The sequence below is a fragment of the Nestor notabilis genome, unplaced genomic scaffold, assembly GCF_000696875.1.
Source record: "Nestor notabilis isolate BGI_N333 unplaced genomic scaffold, ASM69687v1 scaffold25102, whole genome shotgun sequence".
Taxonomy (NCBI): domain Eukaryota; kingdom Metazoa; phylum Chordata; class Aves; order Psittaciformes; family Psittacidae; genus Nestor; species Nestor notabilis.
In genome coordinates this window covers 14,627-28,826 of record NW_009920152.1, presented here as the reverse complement: position 1 = coordinate 28,826, position 14,200 = coordinate 14,627, and the positions used below count along the sequence as shown (strand labels likewise).

At 35.1% G+C, this 14,200-nt stretch overlaps 1 protein-coding gene across 1 annotated transcript in view; it reads right to left on the bottom strand.

Moving 5' to 3' along the window:
* GALC (galactosylceramidase) overlaps positions 1 to 14,200 on the bottom strand; it is a gene marked incomplete at its 5' end in the record, with an annotated part of 31,678 nt that overhangs the window by 3,586 nt on the left and 13,892 nt on the right. Inside the window, 8 exons of the mRNA XM_010010552.1 lie at positions 181 to 344; positions 1,441 to 1,621; positions 2,138 to 2,282; positions 2,634 to 2,723; positions 3,114 to 3,203; positions 3,683 to 3,810; positions 4,994 to 5,118; positions 6,030 to 6,185. Of these exons, the coding sequence (XP_010008854.1) occupies positions 181 to 344; positions 1,441 to 1,621; positions 2,138 to 2,282; positions 2,634 to 2,723; positions 3,114 to 3,203; positions 3,683 to 3,810; positions 4,994 to 5,118; positions 6,030 to 6,185 (1,079 nt within the window). The remainder of the gene's footprint in view (positions 1 to 180; positions 345 to 1,440; positions 1,622 to 2,137; positions 2,283 to 2,633; positions 2,724 to 3,113; positions 3,204 to 3,682; positions 3,811 to 4,993; positions 5,119 to 6,029; positions 6,186 to 14,200) is intronic.

Genomic DNA, 14,200 nt, shown 5'->3' with positions numbered 1-14,200 from the left:
GCTGAGAGGTGGCCCAGCCAGTAGCCTTCATATGCTCTCTTCATGTACAAATTGTGGTCATTATTAGAGCACAATGGGTTAAATTGATAGTGATGACAAATGAATTACAAAATCTGAATGTTAGTAATTTTTATCAAGGCTATCAAAACGACATGTCCACCTTAGCAAACAGCTGCTTACCTAGGTCACCAGTGACTCTGTAGGTGCCATCTGCAAAAACCCAGAAGAAAACTCCTTTGGTACGTCTAACATATATCCCACCATTATCAACTCTTCCTGCAACAAACACACCCCCATCACGTTGTTTTTCTATGTAGATGTCACAAGTGACTGTCATGTTTACCCTGGAAGAGAAGTTCATGTTTTAAGAAGCAAGAAATCAATTTTTCTAAGTAGGCAGCAAGCAGAAGAGTATTCCTTACATAGTACAGCAACCTATTTGAGGGAAGATTTAGCAATCCTAATTGTGACAAACCTTTTTAAACAGAATGTTCAAATATGTTGAAATTATTTGCTTTTCCTGAGGTGACAGGCATTTGAGGGATCAATGATCGAATCAAAGTAAAAGAAACCCGGACAGAATGGCCTTTTAAAGAAACATATCAAAAGAATTCCAAACAGAAGAAAAAGTCATAAGCATAAAGTTTATTACTGTTTACTATTGATAAACCAATTACTTAATAGGCTCTTTCAAAAAAGCTTTTTGATTTTAAATAAACATTATTCTAAAATATGATGCTGCTTGATTCCACCAATCATAACCACACTTATCAAACCATTAAATCTCTCTCATGTTTACCCACAACTAAAACTGTTTTAAGCAGCAGTTGAATCAAATCCACACAATTCTAGGAACTGCTCAGAAGATGGCAGCCTGCAACAAATAACTGAATGAACGCCAAACCTATCTCATTGATATGAGATTGATCAAATCGCAAACAATCAAGCAAGAAAAACTCAAGATTAAGTAATTTAAACTGAATTGATTTTTGTCCATTTAAAAACATACTGAAACTCAGTGGACACCTTGAATCAGGATTTTGACTTGGTCTTTTTAGCATCCCAACCCAGATCCATTATTCTGAAAAATCAGCTTGAAGAAATATGCCCAGGAGGACTTTAGGAAAAAAAATTTCCAAGACAGTGCAGCAGTCGGCCAAACTACCAGGAGGTGAGGTGGACTCTTCATCTTTGGATGTTTTTAAGAATCATTTAGACAAAGACTCAGTTGATCTCTTAGAATTGGCAATACCCCTGAGCAGGGCTCAATGTCTTTTAGAAGTCATTTTAAGTCATCATTTCTATATGTCTACAGAAAATCTGACTGCAAAAGCCTACATTTCCAATAGAAATGAGGCTTGTGACACATTAAGTGATCATAATTCACATTCGTAAGAAGGACATTTCCCCAGATGTCACAAGAAAATAATATTTACATACCACATAAAATTTCCTATGAGGCTGATGGTCTGATCTGCATCAGAAGCCCAAGTGATGGGTCGCTGAACTACCACCTGGCGGAGCGTGAACACATGATCTCCTGGGTCAGAAGCATTTATGAAGTATTCAAATACACCTGTCTGATCTGCAAAATTTGGAGCTTCACTGAAGGGTGGATTACCTGTTCAGAAGATAAAACACACATCAACACCAAAACATTATTTTTCTTCCGTGTACTCCTGTTTTCAGAAATTTCCTCTGAAAATATTTTCCAGAATTTTGACTTACTTTATCAAAGCACAGTCTCCAAAACTCAAGTTTTGGGAGTCTGAAGGGAATCTTAGTTTTGATTTTATCTTTAAGCAGACCCCAGTTTTTCAATACATGAACAAAGTAAATTATCATGTTACCTATCTTTCTTCCAAAAACTAGTCCACCATAGTGATGAGCTATAAGACTTGCATCAAGAATTTTAAAACTATTAGTGACCACCCAGTTAAGACACAGAATTAAATACACCTCATTGCAAGTGAAGAATACATGTGTAAGCTTGTTGGAGAAGAAGGTATAAATAAACAAAATAAAACACACATTCAGACTATTTCATTAGAGGACTCAACATAATTGTTGTTGCCTTTCTATATTAAGATATATCTGTGTGTGAATTAAGTTTTTGGATAAGAGAATTCTGACTTACGAATATTGAAATCATCTTTGTAATTTGAAGGAAAGGGCTGAGGCGGTGGAGGCTCTGGGTAACCACATTTCTGCCCAGTTTTGAGTGTGGTTAAAGTATAGACTTCATCCATGTTTAAATCTAAAGAAAAACTTCCCTTCCACACCTGGAATTAAAGAAAGCTCAAGCTGCAAAAAAAATCGAACAACTAAACAACAAAATACCCAAGTTCCTGAATTAAAGGAGATCCTTTAAAGTCCTGATTTAAGGCAAAAATCCTGTATTCTTGCCTCAGAATTTAATATCTCCGAGCTATTTTGAAAATCCCTTTTCCCCCCAAATTCTTTATTAACTCCAGGTAAGCTTAAATATAGCTAGTAAAATTGTTATCAGACAAGCTAATAAAACATGACCGAATTATACAGTTTAGGCTTGAAAGTCAAGGAGTTCCAGCAAAGGGGGAAGAAACACCTAAAATTGCAGACAGTAATTAAAATCGATGGACTTACTTACTTACCTTTACAGGATGGAGTTGCTGAAAAAGACTAGATCTTCCAGATTCAAAATCAAGTCTAGAATGCCACACTTGAAGGGTTTTCACCACGTACTATAATTAAACACAATATAAGAAAAAAAAAATTTTTTTTTTTTTTTTTTCTTCAAGAACTCCCAACAAACAAATCAGCACAACAGAGCACCCACCCTTGGAATAAGCCCTGAAGAAAAATCCAATTGCATTTCTCTTCTGGGGAATTTCTTCAATACACAGATGATTAGGCAGGAAGGTAGTAATTGTACAAATTCAGTTATGACATTACATCTCATGGTAAAAGCAGAACTAGAATACTTAATACTTTGCCAGGTGTGTAACAGCCTCTGGTACTGGAGGTAAAGAACTCACATTTCTTGCTACCCTGTGATATTGTTTTGCATGTATTTGATTATGGATAGCAATTCATTCTACAAGACTGATCAAATGTATTCAAGATCTACTCACAAATGACCCTTTGAGGTAGAAAGTTGCTCTCTGAGGCGTCACAGTGAAATGAGGCAGTGGAGGCCTGATACATTGCGAGTGATTGTAAGTCTGAATAAAAAAAATAACGTAACGAAATAACATACATTAGTAAAATGCATCACATGGCCATGTTCATGAAAAACATATAGCATAAACTGAAATGAAAACAGCAACATAGGACCAATTTGCAGCCATTTATTTCATTGTTATATTCATAACTACAACTATACCAGCTTAATAATTTTATCTTGAGTACTGCTTAAAAAAAAAGCATAATTTAATTTCCTCTCAGGGTGTGACATCAAATTAAAACTAATTTGTGTTATAAAGATGACATATACATCACTCTCCAGGAAGGTTCAACTAGCTATTCTAGCTTATATCTAAGTTTATATAGAAAAGAAGACCTTTAGTGTTCTCACTGACAAAGCTACAAGCATTAGAGAACATATTTCACAGACGATGAACTACATAAATCAGCACAGCTTCTTCACAACGAAACACTTCCTTTGTCTTTTCTAGTTCATCAAAATTGCTGATGCACATACCATAGTTTCAATTACGATGGTAAGGTTCCCTAGGCCATCTGTCAGGGCTACAAAACTGCCACCTCCTTTTAAGTGTCCATCCACTTGCAAGTATGACCAGCCTGGCTGAGTAAATTGCGTTGTGTGTGCTGAGACAAAACAGAACAAAAATCAGAAGAAAATAATTAAGTCTGAATAAAAAATAATACCATTTGTGGTCTGAATTAAATTTCTCTTTCATACATGCTTACACAACAAAAACTTGATTTGGGGAAGAAAGTAACGGAACTTCCAAAACAAATTTTACCTATACAAGAAGAAAGATTAATGAATATACACTCAAGCACAATTAAAAACAAACATCAGGTCTGTGACAGACAAAACAGTAAAAATTATACCAATTATTTAGACAGAAAGAAAATACTACACCAGTATGCAAGTCAATCATGTACATGCAATATGAATATTCATCACAATTTATAGATTTTCCTAAATTTTTTTTTTTTTAAAAAACAAAATAAAGAGTTGAGCCAGAAAAAGCAGAGATGGGCATCTCCATGAGGAATAACTAAATAAGTAATATTTCAGCATTTGAGAATACCAAAGAAGAATATAACCTAGATTATGAAAATCCTGAGCAACATGGAAACAGGAACAACTGCTTAGTTGTTCTGAACTGTTCATCTGACAGTATGGCCATAATTTAAAACGCTTTTACATATGCAGGTAACTAGCTGAAGAATAAAAATGAAGGCTTTTGCCTTGTTTCTCCTTTATGGCATTGCACATGCTACTTGCTCTACTGAACTGTGGCAAAGACCATAAGATATTACAGAAGGACTACAAAGTAGCCAGTGAATCCATGTGTCTGTAGACATACTCCCCTTTCCCCAGGCACAAGGAAATGCTGATTTGCACGAGCCAAGAATCTCCAGCAGGATGAGAATACAGAGATTCTTTGTTCATTTTCCCAAATTGAGAGGTATCAAATATCTACTTAGGTATTAAAAAAAGGAGGAAAGGAACTAGGAGAGCACACTACCTTATGGGCACTTCAGATCAAAATACCTTAACAGCTATAAAAGGCAGGAGTGTATTCATTTCTCAGGTACCTAGTGGTCACATATTAAGATTTCCCTTGCTATTAGATCTTTTTGCTTTTTATTAAATCGAGATTTTGTCTTCTTCTTTTTTAAAGTATTCACAAAGCTTTCCACAAATCTACTTTTATAATCTTTTGTACCAAATTAAACCCATTAAATAAATGAAGGCCTCAGAAAATACCATTATGCTTTGTGTTAGAACAGCAAACTTTTGACTGCAAATTTTTACCTGTAATCCAGATAGGAGCTTCTACTTTGTAGTGGCCACTCCACGGCTCTTGCGCTGTCATTAATCCACATCGACCAAAGGGCAACTCTTCATAATAACTAGCCACCAAGTTCCATGCAATGGTTCTAGAAGAAAACACAGGTTTGTTTGCTCCATTCATACAGATAATATTTGATGAATTTAATAAAAGAATTTAATCTTTTTTTCTCTTCAGCAAACAATGAAAAGAAGTTTAAGGGGAAAAAACCCCAACCTTTCCAACTTAAGTGCTTTGTGCTCTGCTCCATTTCAAGCATTTCAGACAAAAAGATTTCTCTACTGTTCCAAAATGAAGTTACACAAAAAATAAAAGCTTTAAATAATTTTGCTTAGATCTTGATGCCTACATTTTCTTTAGGCTTTTTTTTTTTTTTTTTAGATGAGTAGTTGTTGCACCGGAAACATCAAAGTATGTTTTGTATAACTTCAAGTTATATAATTTCCTGCTAAATAGAACAGCTTTTTCTAGATTTCAGTTTGGAAAGAAAACATCTGGGAAATAGTAAACATAACAAAAGACTATATTTTAGAATGGACTCCGAGAAAGAAGTTGCATGGAAGAACTAGATAATTATATCTGTACCTACTACTTTTAACTGAAGTCAAAGAACCTGATAAAGACCTTAACAAAAATACAGATAAAGTAGCTTCAGTGTTATTTTTCTCCAAAGTTTTTTAAGTTGTTGGTTCTTCTTAAGAACATTCTCTTTTTAAACAAATATTATCAGAGTTTCAATGGCATCTAAACTCAGCTGCATACGCTATTGGATACTGTGGAACAGTAACTCAAGAATACATTAAAACTTATGTGACTTCTACCCCAGAAAGGGCTAAGGACTGTAGACTTCATACCTTACTATATATATTTTAATTCAGACCAAGAGTGAAGAGTTTGTTTACCTACTATGTTACCACAGTAGGCGCATGTGTCATACAGCACTTTAAACAATCTTTACATATGAAGTTGAGAAAGCAAGCAACAGTGCACAACACTTACGAGGTCATGTTCCCATTCACATAGTTTTGGTTCAGGATCCGAGCCCAGCAGCCTGCACCAACTTCATCATTGAAAGTACTGTAATCTTCTGAAGACCACAGTTTCTTCTTAGTTAACAAGGCATTTGGCACTGTTTTCGTTCCCGGATAGTGAGCCCTACACAGTATTTTAAAAAGAAAAGGCACTTAGCAAAAAAAAGGAAAATGAAAGCCTGGAAATACATTCAGCAGCAATGATACACCTCCTCCAAACTGAAAGAACAAATTTTCTTTGGAATAGTATGAATGGAATAGAAGAAAAAGGATTGAGAGAGAACTGTAATATTCAGTAGCTTATTGTATTTGCATCAGTAGATTATTATTTCTTCTGACATAGGCCAGCATGTAAGTAAACCTTGTTTTAAATACATCATGCAATTTCTGCAGCTTGCTGAAGCAAAGGCTTATCTTGAAAAGGAGCATGAAGATTTTCATAACTGTTCTGTGCTAAATAGGCAAAATGCATGCTACTTTGTACTATCTTAAACAAAATCACAATTATAAAATCAACAGTAAAATACAAGTACTAAGAACTTAAGTGCATGAATGTCGGGGGACCTAAACATGAAGCTGGCTAGTTCTACACATCTTTTTAACAAGCTCAAGCTTAAAAAGGGGTGCTCACTGGACCATAAAAGTTACAGAGGAATAAACTTAAAATAGTTGAAGCATATCATGAAAGCTAATGCTCTTTCCAAAATACTACTTAGTATGAGGAGAGATGCTTTCTCCCAGATGAAGACTACTGGTTAAACTCAATCACAACATTGATTCAGTGTGCCAGATTAGTCTGATTGAAGTAAAATCTTTAAAATCACTTGCAGAAAACAGGATTATGATTTTCCCCTCACTTTGCACACTCACTGGACACACTACATACATAAACTAAAATGAAACTACCAGCACTGAGAAGGAAGGCATAAATATTTCCTTTACTATTAGCCTGAAACTTAACAAATTGATACATCTGTGACAGGGACACAAGAAACACTAGTTTTTCTAACTGAGTGTTGGGGTTTTTTCCATTATTTTCACCTACTGAACAATGGGCCATTTCCCAGTTGTAGTTCTTCGTACACAGCTTCACTAATGATAATGCAACAGAGAGTAGAGATTTTTTCTACATCCTTCTCTGCTGTACAGATTATTGTATTTCACCTTTGGCTTGGAAACAGAAGTATTAGTTAAATACCAAGCAAAGGTTTTTGTAATAGCATAAAGTATGTAGCTTGCAATGACAAGGCAAAGAAGGAATAGTTTGTCTTTCAACACTCCATATCCTGAAAAGCTGTTTCTTAAATATGAAGCTGTTTCTTAAATATGTTTCTTAAATATGAACATCTCTGTGAATACAAGGTGTACTTTACAAAGAGAAAAAACAAAAACAATAAATAAAAATAAAAAAACCACACACACACAAAACAGGGTATGGAGGGCTTTACATATATAAGATTGCACAGGAACACTAAGACAAGAGGGAAGAAAAGTAACTCAATGGAAAGACACTAAAGCCATGGAAACAAACTGGTAAAAAGTATCAAAGTTACAGGGAGAATAAAGAGGTTCTAGAGGTAGATGCCTTCCATGTATCTTTATTGGCAGCTTTGCTCCATGTAAAGCCCCCATACTTACAACATTCTCATTTAGTATCATTTTTATGCAATCAGGTAAAATGGTTCCACCACCAGTCGATAAATGAATCATTTTTCCTCTGCTTTTAGATACACTTTCTATTACTGTTACTGAATACAATTTACACTGTACTGCTTTTCACTTACACTGCTAACTATGAGGGTTTTTTTGTTTTGTTTTGGTTTTTTACTTTCATTAGTATCTAAATTAGTCCTTAAAAAGTATAGGACATGAGTAAGGAGTGCGTAACTTATACCTTATTGTCGTGGTTCAAGTGAAGACTATTTATTTTTTTTAATAAGTGCACCAATTTATTTTTAACTTTTAATAGCACTGGAAGTGTATCCTTTAAAAAGACCCACTCAAATGCACAAAATGAACACTTGCTATCAGATTGGATTTGTTGAACTTTGTGATTTATATTTAAAGAAAACTACATGTGCTACAGCCCTCTTTTAGACATTTTGTGCCACTCTACAGCCTCAACAACTAACATAGGGTGAACAGCAAAGGACAGCAGATTAGCCGCATCCAGAACAGCGTGGTCTGTTCCTTCAGTAGTGAAAACAATCTTTTTACTTCACTGGACATGAAAAACCCTACAAAAAAGCAACTATATTCTAATTACTCTGAGGCAATAACTGGTCCACTCAAGGACAACTACCATTTGGAGACTTGAATATCCTCATTAATATTTCAGAAAAACCACCGACTCCTAAGCATCTACATAAAGATGGGACTTTATGCATCATTGTTATAGATGAGATGCTTCAGCAGAAGCAGCAGGATTTTAGATTCTTTGCTCAAAAAAGCAGAGTAAGGACACTTTAAAAAGAGAAAAACATTGAAAAGAGAGAGAAAAAATTGATGTATAGCATGAAAAAGGGGAAAAGACTGGATCTTGGTGGAGAAAAGCAACTAAAGTAATCGTACGAACAGAATTACAACTAATCTCCCATCCAGATTGTCTGAGAGACCTCACACATCACGAATCACATTACTAGTCCAAAACTGATTTTATGTACATTCATTTAAAATCCTGGCTATCTGAAATACTTTTTATAGTTTCAAATAAAAATGAAAGCCAACCAACAGGTTTTTTTGTTTTGATTGTTTTGTTGTTTGGATGGGTTTGTTTTTTTGTTTTTTTTTGGGAGGGGGGCAGTGTTTGGAGGTTTTTTTTTTTTTGTTTGGGTCTGTTTTTTTCTAAGACACCATCATACACACCACTAAGTGTCCAGCAGCCAATCGATTATCTGTTACACAAGACAGTATTTAATGTCCCTGCTAAGACTGAATCAGAGTAGGGATGTAAAACACTTCCAAAGAGTTAAGCAACTACAGCTTACTGAGACAGATCAAAAATAGTTGAGCTTCAGGAACTGACTCGGGGTGCATACCTGTAGCTGCCAAAAAACAGAAAAGAAGCGTACCTAATCCACTGGGATCACAGTAATTACAGCAAATTTGCATCCAGTTAAAGGGAGTTCACAATTCCTTTCACTTGTTGATCCACATATGATCCAAGACTCCACTGGCAAAAAACTGTCAGGATACTTTTTGTTGTTCAGAAGTGGGGGTGGAGAATTCATTTGAGGGGGGCACTAACTGCCTATCTGTATTTGGAGAGAAAGCCTTCATTTCTACAACTCCTACGGGTCAGATATATAAAGATGAATGAAAAAGGACTCAAGATGAAGCAAGGAAAAGACACATTTGATGTATGTGATTGGGTCAGGCAAGTTTTTGGAACCTAATAATTAAAATTTAGAGCTAGTGTAAAAAGAAAAGTTAATGAGCCAGTCTTACACACATTTCCATTCAGCTGAAAAGTCAGTAATCAATCTCAAATTTAGTCTACTGCTTTTGCAAAATATTAGCATCATACGGTGAAACCCAGAACTAGAAAAACGAGTCAGATGGTTGCATGCTTTCCAAACACAACCTTCCCATCAAACAAAATAGGAATTAAAATTCAAGACATTATTGTAACTAAAATAAAGAATAATAGCCCCAGATCACTTCTGGCTCACAGTCATTTCTGTAACCAGGAAAGACAGTAATACGAAGCTGTGTAAAAAGCTGCACAGCTGAAGCACCTTTTGCTTACCAAATACAGGAACCAAAACAACCCTCAGAATAAACAGGGTTGTCCAAAAAAACTTCCGGTTATTAAAAGCGTGACACAGACAATAGGAATCTTGCACACAAGAGAAGACTCATGATGCAATTAAAGGGCTAAGTCTGTTACCAGGACAACAGTCCATGTGATTTGATGTGGGTTAGTAAGAACGATTATAGTATCAATCCTTTCATTGCAGGTGAGAGTATAGAGAGGTAAATTTTTGGCTGTGTTAGTTATAAATAAGCAAGATGAAGACAAACTATGAACAAACTACCAAGAAAAGAAGAGAGAACCCCCTACCCAATTGCATCGACCACTCCATGGAGCTCAGAGTCAAGCAGCAAGACAAAGGAAATGGGCTCCCACAGTCTATCGCTGGCTATGATCCTCACCTGCTGCAGACCATGCTTATCCAATGTGTATCTCAACAGCTTGGGGAAAAAAAAAGAAAAAGAAAAAAGAGAGATAGCAAAGAATAGAGAGAAGAGACAAATAAATATTTTTCATATCATCAAAAATTTCTATTGGAAAAGGCAGCATCTTCTTCAGCACTACTTGAACATTTATTTTTTTTATTAAAAAAAAAAAAAAGTAATGTTTCAATTCTTGTTTTTACAACTTGGACAACAACTGCTACACCAAACAACATGTAACAGATTGTCAAGCACAAAGTGCCTTCAAAGAAGGACATCTTCCTCTACTATGCCAAATCCCAAAGTACATGATGAATGGAAAAATTAAAAACACTTGACTCTAATTTTCTTACACACAACAACTGCAGATGAAGTTAGACAAAGCATATCACATTTCATGCGAGATACTCTGTTTGCAGATCAAACACTTCAATATTACAATGCTGAGGGTTAGGCTACAAGGATCACAATACAGGGCAAGGACAACTGAATTATAAGTTATAAACCTTGTGAAAGCACAGTAAACATTTAATTAAGGAGTTGATTCCCCCTATTCTCCCTGCTAATCAACTATTTCAGTTTAACAGTGAAGCAACACAAATGAGAGCAGCTCTTCTTAAACACAACCAACAAGGAAAAACCCAGACTCACGCACACCTTACTACTCAACTGTTTTATTTCAAGTTTTCAAATTGCAAACACTGTGCACTTCCCCAGAGACATTTTAAGGCCTTGAAAATCAATGAAACAAATCTGAAACATCATGTAAGATCGAGCCTAAGAATGTAGTTTCTTGAAGTTACAGAGGTCGCCTAAACAGCGTTTGCTGTACTTGCAAACTCAGATCAAATGCATAACAACTTCCAAGTCATTCTGTAGGTTTCTACCATATATAATGTTCCCTAACAGGGAACACTACCTGCAGGAAACAGCACTGCACAAAAGAGCACGAGTATGGTTAAACACATGGAATAAGTTGTCTGAAGGGGTTGTGAAGATACTAAAGCTGAACAAGACCCAGCACTATGATCTAGTTGTACCTGCTTGATGAAGGGGGATTCAACCAGATGACCTCCACAGGTCCTGTGTAAATCAACTTAGTCAATAATTCTACCTCATTACAGGTAACAACCCCTGAAATAAGACTTTAAAAAAAGAAAAAAAAAAAAAAAAACCACAAACAAGGCTGTTCTACAGGTAAAATCTATTGGTTTAAATTATGATAAACATACTGTCTTAACATCAGTTACAGAAATCCAAAATTAAATTTCTAGCTTGTGATTTGAACTACGTAATACAAAAATCCCATTTAAAATTATGGCAAAAGCAGCATGGTCCAAAATCACAAAATAAATCCAAAGACAGTATTTTCTATAATTAATCTTTATTCTTCCACCAGCTTAGTATAGTCCTAGCAAGTCAATTCATCTTGCTTTATTAGAGCAAATGTGGTTTACCTCAGAAAGAGCAAACAATGAACCAAGCTTGTTCTTCCTATTGAACTGAGAAAGCATTCCTGGATCATAAGACTAATGATTCCTCTAAAGTCAAAACTATATCAACTATGAAAATCAACAATACAGGAATCCTTTACATAAAAGCCATAGTCATTAACAAACAGCTCTTAAATACATCATTAAGATTTATTACATCTTTTGAGTTTTTCTGGTTTTGTTTTGGTTTGGGTTCTTTTTAATGCCACTAGGAGACAGGAAAAAAATGCAAATTGAAATAGCAGCAATTGTTTCTGCTATTTGCTGGTTGTATTAGAAAAGACTCACGCAACATCAACTAAAAATAAAACATGATTTCTTGTATCTGGTAAATAAACTGATGAAGGCAGATTTTTTTTCCACCAGCCAACATAAACGACTGTCCACTAATAATGACTTACAAATCAAAGATAATTTAAACTACCTTCAAGGCTAATTGTGTAATGACATATAGGTCTTTAAGAAAGGACGCGCCAAATAGAAACATGGCCTCCACAGACTTTGTTAAGTATGGCAAACAAAATCCATGTCTAACACAGATGATGTAGTACTGAGCCACAATACACCCTGGCAGAAAAGTAATATATAGTATGTATATACTATACAAACACAGAAATAGCATCCATCAAATTAGCACAGGAAGACAGCAACGAAGATGGTCTGCAAACAAAATACAGAAGCATAACATAACAGTTTAAGACTTGAGCTAACTATATTACAACTTTTTTTTCCACTTTCAAGCACATTATGAATACTGGGTAAATAATTAGATTTAGTAGTAGATAAAGGCTTTTTCCTTCTAACACAATTGCTGGTTTTAATGGCAAACTCATTGGTATGAAATGATGGCAAACAATATATTCAGGAAGATTACTCCATCAACCAATGAAATTGAAAAACACTGAATAACAGCTTGGTAGCCTTTGTTCTAATGAGAAAATATGAAAACCTGTATCTTTCAAATCACAAGCCAGCAGACAGCAAATATGAAGGGGAAAAAAGACACAAACTTTACCTAAATCTACCTTAGATATGCTTCAGATTGCAAATGGTATTTTAGGCACAGATAAAGCTCCATGGGGAGCAATGGTATCAAGGTAAAAATTACCTGATATGAAAAAGAACAAAAAGGAAAAAGAAAAAGAAAGGAAACAAAAAAAAGAAACTTAAAAAAAAAAAAAAAAAAAAAGGAAAGGTCAGTTACGTTTCTTGTGGATGGATGCCAAAACAATTCTTTCAATTGCCTTGATAATTTCTAAATAAAACAATACAAATTTAAACTCAGGTTTCCATTCCAAAATGGAAAAACCAAGAAAGAGTCACAGAGAGGGTTGTACTTGAAAAGAGATTACAGAACAATGTACAGGGCAGGATTTCTGAGAAAAGAATTTAAGACTATTTAGGAAAACAAAGTAGCAGATTTTGTGAACAACTACACACAGTTATCTAAGACATATAGATAAAACATAATTTAAGCAACTTTCTGAACCTGAGCATTTGAAGGACAGACAGCTAAATACTATTATCTTTTTCTAAGTCAGCAAGAACTCTGCTTGGTAGATGGTGCTTTAAAGTGAGCATTGGCTGAGAAACATGATGTTCTTATTTTGCAACTAACCTTCATTTCTTGACAGATAACATTACTGCACAGGAAATACTCTCTTAACTCTTCATTTTTTCTGATTAGCAGGGTTAGAGCAGTTGGGAAAAAATCCAAATGACATTCAAGAAAAACCTCTGACAAAAAGAATTTTCAGCTTAAAGAACAACTAGAATGATCACTGTCCTAAAGGCTACAAACAAAACCAGGTATTCCTAGCCTTGATTCTGTCAAGCTCTTAAAGAATTAAGAGCCATACACGCTCAGTGCATTCATTCTGCAAGTTTCACTGACATGGAAATCGTAAATAAAACATTTCTTAATGCCCTATAACTTGGTGAGATGCAAGTCCTGCCTTACCTAAGAAAGTTATAAGTTTTAAAACCGAATGAGTTAGTGCTGGCATTATAATTGATATTTCTCAGGCAGCCACTTCCAGATGATCAGTGTTTACAAGCTCAACACATATGAAAACAGTTTCCTTATAAAATTCCTGCTTAATTGACTTGCTATAACCTTTGAACCATGCGTTTATTTAAACAGTTAGGAGCATATCACATGCCCTTACATACAGATGAGGATAAATGGTACACTGGCGACGACACGCATGTTATCGCAGTAAGGTTAACAGAGGCAAGCAAGTTAACAATGCAAACAAGTGAACAATTTACACACATATAGGTAATTTCCACTGTGAACATGCTATAATTTCTAAAAACCTATTTATAGTTTTGAGAAATCAGAGATCAACAAGAAAGCAAGAGCAGCAAAATAAGTATCAAGCCAGTTCACAGAAGCAACATAGTAAAAACTTGTATCATGGAGCCAGAGTGCAGGCAAACAATCAAGCTGCCATTTGCTAGAACAGCA